The sequence below is a fragment of the Hibiscus syriacus genome, unplaced genomic scaffold, assembly GCF_006381635.1.
Source record: "Hibiscus syriacus cultivar Baekdansim isolate YM2019G1 unplaced genomic scaffold, ASM638163v2 tig00004360_pilon, whole genome shotgun sequence".
Taxonomy (NCBI): Eukaryota; Viridiplantae; Streptophyta; class Magnoliopsida; order Malvales; family Malvaceae; genus Hibiscus; species Hibiscus syriacus.
In genome coordinates, this window is record NW_024062012.1 from 28,388 (window position 1) to 42,239 (window position 13,852).

Consider the following 13,852-nt stretch of genomic DNA (forward strand, 5'->3'; position numbering starts at 1 on the left):
ATTTATATTTTAATTATAGTTATATAATTATATTTATTATTTAATACATTTTACCTTAATTATTATGTTGTTGTTAATTTGAATCATTTTGTTTCACTTGATTTTATGGTTTTTAACTTATATATGTTATGACTTGCTTTGAATATGACTTGTGATATAAAAAATTATTTTTTTATTAAATATTTTTAGTATTTTTATTTAATTTTTTAAAATAATTATGACGTTGTCCGATTTTTCCAACCGATTCGACCGGTTGAACCAGTGAACCGATAGTATGATCGGTTCGTTAACCGTTCCGGTTCTGAAAACCATGGGTTTGAGAAGCTCCAACTCCAAATGGGTAATTGATTACAAACGCCTCCCTCAAAAGCCCTTATTCCTTGGTACGGAAAATTGGTAGACTGTTTGATCGAGTTTGGCTTGTAGATTTCAATCTTATCGGACGTGAAGCGAACATGACAACAGATTTCTTCTTCAAGGTTGATAGCAATACTTCTGATCAGCTATCCTCGCATACCTTATTTATCGATTCCTTTTTTTTTCTGCTCAATCGTGATTGTGTCTGTTCTGGATATGCCTAATGTATTTCTTTAGGTTTCTTTTAATTCTAAAAAAAATAAATTAAAATACAAATTTTAAAATAAACATAATTCAATTTAGGTGTAAGAAAAGTATATTGGATAAAAAGAAATTCTAAGAAATAAGACGTATTATAATATTTATTTATTTTATTAAAATTGGATATTATCAAAGTGCCTCGTATAATATTTTTATTAATTTTTTTTTAAAAATAATAATTTTAGGATAGTTCAAGTAACATTTTAAAATTAAACAATATAATAATAATTTTTTTTAAATGACAAGTCCATAAGCAGGAACCAATTTACCTCATTAGTTAAATGAATTGTTATTGTTGTTCTTAGAAGTCACAGTTGAGTACCAGCGACTGCAAGGTGATTGAAAGTTTATTACAAATAATTAAAAATATTTAAAATATACTACTTTATAATCAACATTAACTTAATAAAAAAATGACAAGTCGATAAAATAAATATATAGTTTAGAGTAGCTTGTCATAATTCTTTGTAATAAAAAATGTGGGCCTAAATAGCCCAATATAGTCCACTTAGGTTCATGGTTTCAAAGGACATACTTAGTTAAAGTGTAATAAGGGTTCTCAATATTCATTAAAGCTTAATTAGAGCTTCCATTTCCAGCCGGCTTTCCGAGACACAGAGAGATGACAACGATACGCCGATTTTGCTGCAACGATCTCCTCCGTTTCACTTCCGTCAATCTCGACCACTTAACTGAAACCGTAAGTTCTGGAAACTTTTTTCCCTTCTATTTTTTTTGAACCTCAAAACAAATGCTCGGGCGAATAGTGAAGTTGGTTCCTTTAATGGCAATCATGTTATTATTACAGTTCAATATGTCATTCTACTTGACGTATTTGGCTCGTTGGCCCGATTATTTTCAAGTAGCTGAAGGCCCCGGCAAACGAATAATGGGTTACAGTGAGATCTCCGTCTCCCTCTTTCCTTTTTCGAATTAGATTTTTGATCTGGAATTCGAACTCTCGTAATTAGAAAATAATAATCGTTTTGTGATTGTGGTTTCATTGCCTTCCATATTTAATTATCACTATAAGCAATTGAAATCGCATATTTTCAGAAGGTTGTTATGTTGAAGATTTAATTTGAAGAGGGATATGCTATTTTGGTATTGTATCTAAATTCGATGCCTTCGAAATTGTTGTAGTTATGGGGAAAGTTGAGGGACAAGGTGAGTCTTGGCATGGCCATGTAACAGCAGTCACCGTTGCACCTGAATATCGTAGGCAACAGCTTGCTAAGAAACTGATGAACCTTCTTGAAGAAATCAGTGATAAGATGTAAGATTGGTGTGCAATTTAGTATAACTTTTGTCTGCAGTTAGCCTGTAGGGCATTACAATATTAGTAATTACCTAAGTATTATCTTTTTCAATAGCATTTTAGGGTCGAGTACTAGATTTGAAATTTGCAAAGTTTTAAAATTTTAATATTTGTCCTTTTGGCCTTTTAGATATAAATTTGCACCATGCTTTAGCTGTTGCTTTCTACGAACCACTAGAATGGTCTTAAGGTTCAGTCAGTAATACTACTTTCTGAATGCAAGCTATAAGTTTTTGTTGAAATTGCAATAATGAAGTATGGACACAAGCACTAAGCTTCGTGTAGAACTATAACATCTTCCTTTGGAACAGAAGTGCTGTTCATGTATATTTGGGTATTTTTGGACAAGGTTTTTATACCCTGTGCTTTTCTAGCTTTGAACTGACATCGATTAGGTATTGATCAATAATTTTCTTTTGCTAAGTGCTCTCCTTTTAGCCAGTTTTTTTATGACATTCTGTCATCACCTTACTTTTGTACTCCTTAGGCACGATGATTTGTTTGTTTAGTTCATGCTAGTGCTTTTAAACTGAAAAATACTCTCTTACCTTTAATGTCAAGCCGGTGCACTCTCTAGTTTCGTTTTGGGTGTCTTTATTCTTGTTCTCTCTTCAGTCATCAATAAGTAGTTTTTTTTTGGCAGTGACAAGGCATATTTTGTGGATCTTTTTGTGAGGGCTTCTAATACACCAGCCATAAAGATGTATGAAAAGGTAATAGTTCTGTAACTTCCCATTGTGGACAATATTGCACCATTCTTGCTCTCTCTTCAGAAGCACGTTCTTGTTGTTATTCAGATTCTTTTTCTTCTGTTCCGAAACGCAGCTTTCCCATGTCATTGAAAGTGTCTCAGATATTGATGTGTAACAATAGCCTATATATTACGTAAATCAATGTGTGTTGTATCTGCAAATGTGTATAAATGCAAGAAGACTTACCTATCTCTCTCCTTTTTTTACAGCTTGGGTACATAATATACAGAAGGGTGCTACGCTATTATTCAGGAGAGGAAGATGGGTTAGGTATGTAGAATTTTATATCCATCAAGAATGTTGCGTTTTTCTTACATTTTTTATGGTTTATTTTTCCAGATATGAGGAAAGCATTGTCAAGAGATGTGGAAAATAAATCAGTGATCCCCCTCAAGCGGCCAGTTACACCTGATGAATTGGAGTATGATTAGATTTAGTTCCAGTTTCTATGGAACTTTCTCCCAACTATTTGCTATGTTCATGTGTTTTATGTTGAAATGCAGTGGGAAATAAGAGAGCTTTAGGTGTTTCAAACATGAGATCCAATAACATTTTCCAATTATTTCCAAGTAATGAATCAATTCAGATGTTTCTGTATGGGGTCGTTAACATTATCTTTCTGTATTTATTCTAAATTCTCAAAGTATGTTATATATAATATGTTATCCTCTGAATCGGCTGCACTTGGGGTCGTTGCCAGAGACCCCAGCGGCTTGATAATAGCCGGACATGCTGTGCCATTGCCGGGGATACATGACTCCTACATCATTGAGGCTGTCGGATCATGCAAAGTATCCAATTGGCGGTCGAGTTAGGTTGCCTTCATGATATTATTGAAAGTGATACTGCAAGCGTCATTGGTCAATTAGTTCATAATCGGCTAGACTTATCTGTTGTCCGATTTCATCTCGAGGACGTGCGGCGGGTCTTGCGTGAACATGCCCACATCATAGTCAAGGCCATCCGCCACATGGTGAATGGCGCTGCCCATAGCCTTGCTCAACGGGCAGCCTCTAGTCGGACACCCTTTTATTTTGCATACGATTGTCCTACATGCATTTCAGATATTATACTCAATGGCGTTATTTCTGATTCATGAATTTGAAGCTGTTATTATATGTATATAAAAAAAAACTATCAATTATAAGAACACAAATGAACTCCAACTTGGTGTTATTACAGTTTTTTTTTTCTTTTACCCTCTTCCTCTTGAACTCTTTTGGGCCCAAAGTGATTGATTACATGGGACTATTGACCAATATGATGATATCCCCAGCCTGATGGTCCAATATGTTTACTTTTGCAAAACAAATCCCGACTGTTATTAAGGTTGTTTCTTTCAACCCCACAACCTTTAGTTATTCTGGTCTCCAACAAAATACAGCTTTTTGTAAAGGTATCAACTGAGTCACTTTGCAGGATTTGAATAAAATGCTAAACCTTTCCACAATGTGAAGGAAGTGACTGGGCCAAATTCATCAAGCATGCAGTTGCAGAGGCAGAGGGAGTGCAACAAAGCCAATACCCACCTTGTTTTCTAGCCACGATCGTTTACTTTATAATGGCCGATGATTGAATAGTTTTAGGTAACTAAAGTATGAATTACAAAACTTTTAAGAGATATAAAATTAAACTTTTAATACAAAATTTAAAAAATATATTTTAATTATATTAAAATTTAAAATTTTCAACTGTACTATCGCATCATCGACACCCCCAAAACATCCCTACTGATGTCCCTTTATATATATATCTTAAGACTTGCAGAGAATGATAGCGCCGAGCTTCCGTCATGAAAAGCAAGAACACATCTTGTCAAAGCACCCTTCACATTTATTACTCTGCAAATCATGCCCCCCCAAAGTAAATATGTTGCCTATGTCGTTTCATGTTTACGCATGTCCCATATATGCCCCGATTTTATCATATTATTATTATTGTTAAATTGCCATTCCTATTTTACTGCTGCTATAATTTTACTTTATGAAAATAATAATAAAATATTCTTTTATAATCACTCCATACTATTAAAAAAATTATACCTAATGAGTTTATTGTATATTGAATGAAAATATATGGGAGGAAGACATACATGTGCCCAACACATTAAATTATACAAGTCTCAATTTCAATGCATCAGAAAGGATAAATGAACTGTTTGTAACAGTAATGAAGTCAGTGTAATGTGTCCAAAGGATTCAATACATTGTTAACTGTCACCTCCCGTGCGAAACTTATTTAGATTTGAAAATGGAAGAGGAATATGAATGTTTGTTAATTTAGATATATATTTTTAAAAGAGTGTAAATAAGTTAATAATATTTTAAAATATAATAGTGATGGTTATTTCTCAGATATTTATATTTATAGGATGCCTATATAAAACGATTTTAAAATTTCTAGATTATATTTGAATTTGATAATCCGTTTTTATATGTTATATTAAATCTTAATTATTTATCTTTAATGTATAGATTTTATTCTAAATATTTACACAATAAATAAAATCCAAATTCAAATTTTAATATCCAAATTTGGAGCGTTCAGTAAATTTCAAATTAATATTTTATGGATAAAAATTTATTTAAAAGTATATCTCAATCAGAAATCTACTTGGTTCGATTATGAAATTTAATTGAAATTTTATATGATTAATCAACCAAAATAAAAAAAAAACAAATAAATGATACAATAAGTAAAATTTCGAATATTTATTTGGTTGGTGAGAATAGCACTAACATGTACAGTGAGCCTTTAAAATTTTCTTTGGATACCCTGTGAATATACAGGACTTGTCTGGTATGGTAGGCATATCTAACATTACAAAGGTAGGAAGGATTAGTACGCAAATTTCCCCTCAAAGAAAAGCGGGAGCCGAGCCGAGCCGAGCCGAGCCTAGATGCAGAAGCCGAAATGGACACTTCCCCTTCCTATAGCAACACATGCAACGACAGCCCATAACGTAAGAATCTCACTGCTAAATGGAAAATAAATATTCAGTAAAACATACAAATTATTTCTTTAAAGAAAACCTCTCTGCGCTACTGCTAAATATTCTTAGGGTAAACTACTTCTTTGGTCACTCACCTGTTACTTAATTTGTGTTTTAGTCATCTAATTGTTATCTTTTAAAAATACTCATTCCTAACATTATATTTTGATAATTCTTTGTTAAAAAATTAATGGTGATTTTGATGTGTTAGCATATTATAATTTCATATAAGCATTGAAAAATAATAAAAATACAATGTCAGAATCAACATTATGTAGATGACCAAAATAGAATCAAAACGTAATATTAAATATAATTTTGAAAATAATAATAGTTATATGACCAAAACAGAAACTACATAATAGATGGCTGACCAAATAGATAGTTTACCCATATGATTATATTGTATATATATAAGCTAAGCTTCGCCAAAGGTCCAACCATCTTGGTCCTCTCCTAACTCGCTTGCTCACTCTTTTTCAACTCGAAGAGCCCAACTGTAAACAAACCCGCATTCTCTCAACTTTCAGTCTCAAGCCATAGTGAAAGAGAAAGAGAGAACGAAACAAATTGCAAAGCTTTATATTTTTTCTTATCAGCAGAAAAGCGTGAACGGAGGCAACCTCTCTCTTTGATTTTTTTAAAATACCCAAAAGTAAAGGAAAATTGTTTTCGCGCCAAGAGGAAGTGCGTAACATGGAGCTTCGTAAGGTAACTTTGGAGATCTTCACCAAACTGGAGCAGAAGTGGCTATCGCACTATGACACCACCAAGAAGGTTCGAATCCTGAGCATTGACGGCGGTGGAACCACCGGCGTTGTAGCTGGTGCAGCTCTTATTCACCTTGAATATCAGATCCGCATCAAAACCAGTGATGCACATGCTCAAATTACCGATTTCTTCGACGTTATAGTCGGCACTGGCGTCGGTGCTGTTCTTGCTTCCATGATCTCTGCCGACGATGGAACTGGCCATCCTCTTTTCTCCGCTAGGGAAGCTGTTAATATCATCACTCAGAAACATTCCGAGCTCTTCAAAGTTAATAAGCTCGCCGGATTTCTTCGCCGTCGGAAGATGTTGAACGGTAAGAGCATGAATAATGCGTTGAAGGAGGTATTTAAGAGAGAAGACGGAACCGTTTTGACACTGAAGGACACCTGTAAGCCTCTACTTGTTCCTTGCTTTGACCTCAAGAGTTCCGCTCCTTTCGTGTTCTCTCGCGCCGACGCTTCCGAATCGCCTAGCTTCAACTTCGAGCTTTGGGAAGTATGTCGCGCCACGTCAGCCACTCCCGGCCTCTTCAAACCTTTTCCATTGACATCTGTAGATGGCAAGATCTCGTGCTCCGCCGTGGACGGCGGTTTGGTCATGAACAACCCTACTGCGGCAGCGGTCACACATGTTCTCCATAACAAGAGGGATTTCCCGTCGGTGAACGGCGTGGAGGATCTGCTGGTTTTGTCGTTAGGCAACGGTCCGTCGTGCGTAAGGTCAAAAGTCAGTAACAAAACTGAATGCTCAACCTCTTCCGTCGTTGACATTACGCTTGACGGAGTCTCGGAGACGGTGGACCAGATGTTGGCGAGTGCTTTCGGCTGGAACCGCGCAGACTACGTTAGAATTCAGGTATGCATTGTCGTTACTTTTTTTCCCCTCCTATCGATGGTCTGTTTGGTTCCTAAGAAAAAAAATTAATCCATGATTAATTCAGTTTGACTGCTGAAAGTTATTCTCTCATATAAATTTCCTCGAATTTATCAATAGCCAAACAGATTTTAAATTATCATTTATTTGTGAAACTTGAAGGCAAACGGAGTGGGGCGCGAAAAGATGGTAGGGCAAAAAATGGAGGAAGTACTGAAGGAAAGAGGGGTAGAATCATTACCATTTGGCGGGAAACGGTTGCTGACGGAGACTAACGGACAGAGAATCGAGAGCTTCGTGCAACGCCTTGTTGCCACCGGCAAAACCAGCCTTCCTTCAAGTCCCTTCAAAGAATCAGCCGTTAGCTCACTTGCGAACGGCCGTTAGCTACCTTTTTAAATTACTTTTCTGGTCCCAGTGTAATCTTTTTTCGATCTGTTAGGAGTTATATTTGATGCACAACACGAGTTTCATATATTATTAATGAATTCTTTATTTCATTTCTGAATGAAAAATGACAATATTTCGTATCGTATTTTTTTTGCTAATTTAAAATATTCTTTTATTTATGAAAAAAGGGTGATTCCGTCATATATTTAGTCGAATAATCCCAATCTTTTTAACCCCTTGCAAGTTGTAACCAATCTCGTTTTACTTTAAACTGTTCCCTACTTTGAAGTAAAAAACAGCTTCTAATTAGTAGTTAGTCAAATGTCTGGGTTGCGGTTGAATCAATTAATTAGCACTGTTAAGTTAATGATGAATTAAAGGAAAAGTCATTAGTACCATTAAGTATTATTATGCTTTTAAGTCAAATTATCAGTTTTCGTGCATTTAAATCTTTAATTCTCCACAACTTTTCAACAGAGCACTACGTTGGAGTTCGGTACATTCATATTTAAAAGAAAAATATTATTTGAAAATTTTTGAAGCTTTTAATTATATTATATCATTGGATAATATATATGTGACAGTTTTTTCTTTATTAGTATAAAATAAAATAAATTAAAAAAGTTACCTCGTGATGAATAATTATAATATTTAACTATGATTAATTATTAAATCTAATGAAGTGGTCCTCAAAAGGCAACAAGAGTTCACAGTTTTAAGTTAATAGAGTTTGGTAGGAAATTAAAGAAATGACATGGTAATTGGTAGCTTGTGAGACAATATCCAAATTCCCAAAAAGTATCACCCAGCAGATACATCATTTCGCCTAAATATCGGGGGGAAAAGTAAAAATCTAAACCAGATTGGAGAAGCTAGTGATACACTGGAGGGTAAGATGAGCGGATAGGGGAGGAAAGTGGGAAACATGACTGCCAGTAGCGGATATATATATATATATATATATATATATATATATATATATATATATATATATATATATATATAGGGTAAATTCACGAGATAATGTTCTCGAATTTTTTTTTTCACGATATGGTGCACATCATAGATTAATTGCTGGAATGGGGTGAATTCAACAGTGATTGCCATAGGACGCCATGCAATCCAGGCGACCTTGGAGGACGCCATGCAATCCTGGCGACATACGGGGTGACATACGAGGGTGACATACGAGCCATATACGAGTCATACGAGGGTGACATACGAGCCATATACGAGTCATACGAGCCAATGGGGAGGATGCAACGAGGCAATGGGGAGCATGCAGGAATAGAGAGCCAATGGGGAGCATGCAACGAGCCATATACGAGCCCACGGGGAGCATGCAGGAATAGAGAGCCAATGGGGAGCATGCAACGAGCCATATACGAGCCAATGGGGAGCATGCAGGAATAGAGAGCCAATGGGGAGCATGCAACGAGCCATATACGAGCCATGCAGGAATAGAGAGGTCGCCATGCAGCCTAGGCGACCTTGTAGGTCGCCATGTAGTCCCGGCGACCTTGTAGGTCGCCATGTAGTCCCGGCGACCTTGTAGGTCGCCATGTAGTCCCGGCGCCATTCCATCATCCATGCACATGCACAGCCACATAGCCACATAGATTCCTTCACGTGCTCCCCGCTGCATTGCCTACACCTCCCAATTCACGTGCTCCCCGCTGCATGCCTACACCTCCCAATGCATGCATGTGAACCATTTGAGGCATGTGAACCATTTGATTATTGGTACAATAATTGAACGCGTGAAATCAGCTGATGATATCATAGCTGCAATTGTACAATTGGTGAAATAATTGAGGCCTCAGCCGGTTATAAAAGAAAGAAAGAAAGGGAGAAGAGATTGCAGAAGAAAGGGAGAAGAGATTGCAGCCGAGAAAGAAAGAAAGAAAGGGAGAAAGGAAAGAAAGAAAGGGAGAAAGGAAAGTAAGAAGAAGAAAGGGAGATAAGGTAAATTTTTTTATATTTAAATTAGTTTATTATTATAAATGTTTAATTTGTTAGTTTAGGGTTTAGGGTTAAATAACAAACTAATTAAGCACTAATTAATTTTTTTATAATATAACTTCAACTTCAACGAACAACCTAATATACGTTTAAAGACACATACAAATTAATAAATATTTTTTATATTTAATAACTTAAACTAAGAAACTAATTAACTAATTTTTTATATAATATAATATATAACTTAAACTAATAAACTAATATAATATAACTTAAACTAACAAACTAATAATTTATACTAACAAACTAATTAACTAGATTTTAATTTTACCCTAAACCCGAAACTAACAAACTAATAATTTCATATATTAAACTAAATTAAACAATAAAAAAATTACCTCACGAACTATGTTTGAGCCTTTATCTTCTTTTCTTCTTCTTCCTTTTCTTTCTCTCGGCAAAGTTTATATTTGCCAGTTCTGCTTGTGCTTCTACCCTAAACACCATATCCTTTATATATATAAAGCAACTGAGCGTTGGACAGAGTCATTAAATTTGATTGTTGAAGCAAATAATATTAGCATTGTCGTCTAACTATTGAGCATTGAAAGGCTGACAGCTAAATTAACGCTGCAATAACGCAACAACACATACAGCTACGGGTGCAGGAATCTCAGCTATGATGCAACGCATGCATGCAGCAGCTACGGACCAGACCTTGGTCGCCGAGACTCCATGGCGACCTACCGACCACGCCGCCGTGACCTACATCGTTCGACGTGCATGGCCATGCACAGTTCCCACGTCCCATGCACAGCATGCATCTGCATGACCATGCACAGCATGCATCCCCTCCCCCATGCATTCCCACGGCCCATGATTTTTGCAAAATACGCACAGGGCGCCATGCAATATACCTTGGAGGTCGCCCGGATTGCATGGCGACCTCCAAGGTCGCCCGGATTGCATGGCGACCTCCAAGGTCGCCTGGATTGCATGGCGTCCTATGGCGATCACTGTAATTCACCCCATTCCAGCAATTAATCTATGATGTGCACCATATCGTGAAAAAAAAAATTCGAGAACATTATCTCGTGAATTTACCCATATATATAAGGATTTACAGTGAAAGCGTGTTTATGTTAAAATTTAAATTTTTTTATATTAATTATTTATTTTATTAATGATATTTGTTCTGAAATTTTATTTATATAAATTATATTATTAATATATATATTTATTCTAAAAAATATTTCTCCCTCCATCATTTAATGCATCGGTAGTTAGAAGGGGATATCCATCAAACATGTATATAGTAAAAAGTAACGAGAAAAGGCGAGCCATAACTTTTTCCTTCAATGATTTCGCTTTCTTTTTCTTTTTTTTTAAATTTTACAGCTTTCACCCATAATTATAGCATGCATCTTCCTCACTGAAATTTCCATGCTTCTATTTTCAGTAGGTAAGTTTGGTAGAGGATTGTCTGTGTTGACAAGTGACACTCTCCCATTGTTTTTTTGCATCCAATAAAATAAAAGGTAAATTAAGTATTTAATACTTAAATTATCAATTTTGATCTATTTTAGTACTTAATTTTTTATTTTTTTAAAATCATTCTTAATGTTTATTTTTTATTTCATTTTAATACCCCGCCGTTAAAATTTTAATTTGTTTAGTACCTAAACTATTAATTTTGGTATGTTTTAATATCTAAACTTTCAATTTTTTAAAAAGACTCAACATTATTAAAATAAAACAAAAACTTAATTTTTTATTTTTTTTAAAAACCATTCTAAATGTTTAGTTTTTGTTTCAGTTTAGTACCTGCCGTTACAAATTTAACGTGTTTAGTCTAAACTATCAATTTTGATCCGTTTTAATACCTAAACTTTCAAGTTTTTTTTAAAAAACTTAACATTATTAAAATAAAATAAAAAATAATTTTGAAAAATTAAAAATTTATGTATTAAAATGGACCAAAATTAATTATTAAAATACTAAACGCGTAATTTATCCTAAAATAAAAATGATGCCTTTGTGACTTCCCATTTTGGATCACGATTTTTCACTTCCAAACTGTATTAGGGATATAAATATTTTTTATTAATTACAGTTTAGTTTATCATCTTAAACTAATTAATTAAACCTTAACTCACATGATCATGATCAAACACTTAAATTAAATTTATTTATTTACATTTTATTTTATTAGCCGACTCTGCTAGATTTCTATATCAACCAATGGGAGAAAAGGGCAAATTAATTTGTTGGTATGCAAATAAACTTTAAAAAGGAAAATTGGGATCTTGGATTTAATTATTTTAAATTGGAAATGGATGTTGTTGTAAATAGTTATAAGATTGGATGTAGATATTATCAAATATTTGTGATACGATTTGGAAAATTTCATTTGGTTGTCAAATCTTTAATTAAGCTTTGTCCACAAATCATATTATTACATTCATGATATATATGATGTGGTGCTTATTGTATGTTTCTATAATTTGAATATTAATTATTTGATAATTAAAATAATGAGAGAAAGGGCGTTTTTACCCCAAAATTACTCTGACATAAATTAATTACATATCAGATATCGTTTCAAAAAAATTACTAATCTAGTACCTTTTAATAAAACGGGGATTTATCCGAGTTGGAGTGATAGATCAATAAAATTTTCTAGAATGTTGTCTGACATGTAATTAATTAATATCAGGTTAATTATTAGGTAAAAATGCCAAAACCTTGGAATTCTCCTTTTATATGTTGCCCAAAAATCTCTCCCCTTTTTTTTCTTTTTTTTCTTTGGAAGTATTGCTTTTGACTATGTGCAGTGCAAGTGGCCAGGTGGGTGTTTTCTGTCTTATCTACTGCATTTTTATGAGATTTTCAGACAAAATCAGGGGGGACCCACTACATTGTATGTTGTGTTTTAGCCAATTAAAACACTGCTGAATTTGCCAAATCTACATTGTGATTAACGTTTAATTAATTTACTATTTGATAGTAAAACGAATTAGCGTTGAACCAAAGCACCAACGAAATATTTATGTACCATTATAATTTGATATTGAAAATTTTAATTTTATAAGTGAGATAAAAATTAATTTTATTCTTTTTTCACTTTTTATTTATTAAATAATGACATGAGATTTTTTAAAATCATTTATGGAATTAAAAAAAATTAATTTCACAACTAAGAATTAAGTAATAAATTTTATCGAGCTTTAAATAAATTAGAAGTATGAAAATACGTAATAAAAATGTATATTTAATAAGAAAATATTATTTCATTTATTGTATATATAGACCGCTCAATTATTTTCTTCTTCTTATAATTATGTTAATCTTTAAATCAAATAAAAAATTTCAACAAATCATTTTGTTAATCGAAAACTTGACATTTATTATGGATGTTAATTTGAAATCTAAAAAGATTTATCAAAATTTTTAATATATATAATTAACGATAATTAAAGATAATGATTGATGTAAAAATAAATTAAAAATTTAATGATGGTTAAATGAAATTTAAAGTTTGATCAAGGTGAAATTGCCCTACAAATAAAGTGTTGTTTTCTCCATTGATAATAATAATAAAAGCAGAGAATAGAATGAGACAGGATGCAAACAAAATTTCATGTCACTGTTGGCGTTTTTACCAAAAATCACCCTGACATAAATTAATTATTTGTCAGATACCGTTTCAAAAAAATTACCGGTCTAGCACCATTTCGCTGACGAGGCAAGCTCGAATAACATCCGCGCCTTGATGGCAAAATTTTCTGAAACGGTGCCTAACAGATAATTAATTCCTATCAGAGTGATTTTTGGGTAAAAACGCTGAGAGAAATAGCAAGTTTGAGCTTTTTCAACTAGTTGGTGAAAAAAACTTGTGGGTGAATCAAATATATTTTTGAGAGTAGACACACATGTGTTAATAATACTCGTAGATATTATCAACAGTGATTGGTTTAAGTGATGACCAGCTTGATATCCTTAAGTAAGGTCTTGAGTTTGAGTCTTTGTGTATGCAGGAAATCTCTGTTGGGAGACTCACCTACCAAAACCAGATATGTGATGCGGATCGGTCCGAATTAATCAAGATGAAGCCTTTCAAACCAGGAGGCAAAAATATATTATATAAACAAAATATCAAATTAGAATACAAAAACT

The 13,852-nt window shown here is 33.6% G+C and overlaps 2 protein-coding genes across 3 annotated transcripts; both read left to right on the plus strand.

The window, feature by feature from the left end:
- Nucleotides 1–1,196: 1,196 nt before the first annotated feature.
- LOC120194079 (N-terminal acetyltransferase B complex catalytic subunit NAA20-like) lies at nt 1,197–11,801 on the plus strand. 2 transcript variants are annotated; one of them, XM_039196484.1, is made up of 8 exons: nt 1,197–1,318; nt 1,427–1,517; nt 1,762–1,894; nt 2,580–2,649; nt 2,898–2,958; nt 3,028–3,142; nt 8,599–8,604; nt 11,790–11,801. In XM_039196484.1, exons 1-6 carry the CDS (start codon nt 1,241–1,243, stop codon nt 3,117–3,119), a joined length of 525 nt encoding a protein of 174 aa, XP_039052415.1. In that variant the 5' UTR covers nt 1,197–1,240; the 3' UTR covers nt 3,120–3,142; nt 8,599–8,604; nt 11,790–11,801. The 2 variants fall into 2 exon arrangements, with proteins under 2 accessions (XP_039052415.1, XP_039052406.1); XM_039196475.1 differs by lacking the exons at nt 8,599–8,604; nt 11,790–11,801 and having other exon boundaries at nt 3,028–3,302.
- On the plus strand, nt 6,140–7,734 carry LOC120194067 (probable inactive patatin-like protein 9). Its single transcript, XM_039196468.1, has 2 exons — nt 6,140–7,306; nt 7,487–7,734. The coding sequence occupies exons 1-2, from the start codon at nt 6,377–6,379 to the stop codon at nt 7,709–7,711; spliced, it is 1,155 nt and encodes a 384-aa protein (XP_039052399.1). The 5' UTR covers nt 6,140–6,376; the 3' UTR covers nt 7,712–7,734.
- Nucleotides 11,802–13,852: the final 2,051 nt, after the last annotated feature.

Excerpts from the sequence above, each read along its gene's own strand:
- LOC120194067 (XM_039196468.1), top strand. The coding sequence starts at position 6,377 with ATGGAGCTTCGTAAGGTAACTTTGGAGATCTTCACCAAACTGGAGCAG. Across the intron at positions 7,307-7,486 it reads CAGACTACGTTAGAATTCAG|GCAAACGGAGTGGGGCGCGA; the intron begins GTATGCATTGTC and ends TGAAACTTGAAG.
- LOC120194079 (XM_039196484.1), top strand. The coding sequence starts at position 1,241 with ATGACAACGATACGCCGATTTTGCTGCAACGATCTCCTCCGTTTCACT. Across the intron at positions 1,319-1,426 it reads TCGACCACTTAACTGAAACC|TTCAATATGTCATTCTACTT; the intron begins GTAAGTTCTGGA and ends TTATTATTACAG. Across the intron at positions 2,959-3,027 it reads AGGAGAGGAAGATGGGTTAG|ATATGAGGAAAGCATTGTCA; the intron begins GTATGTAGAATT and ends TTATTTTTCCAG.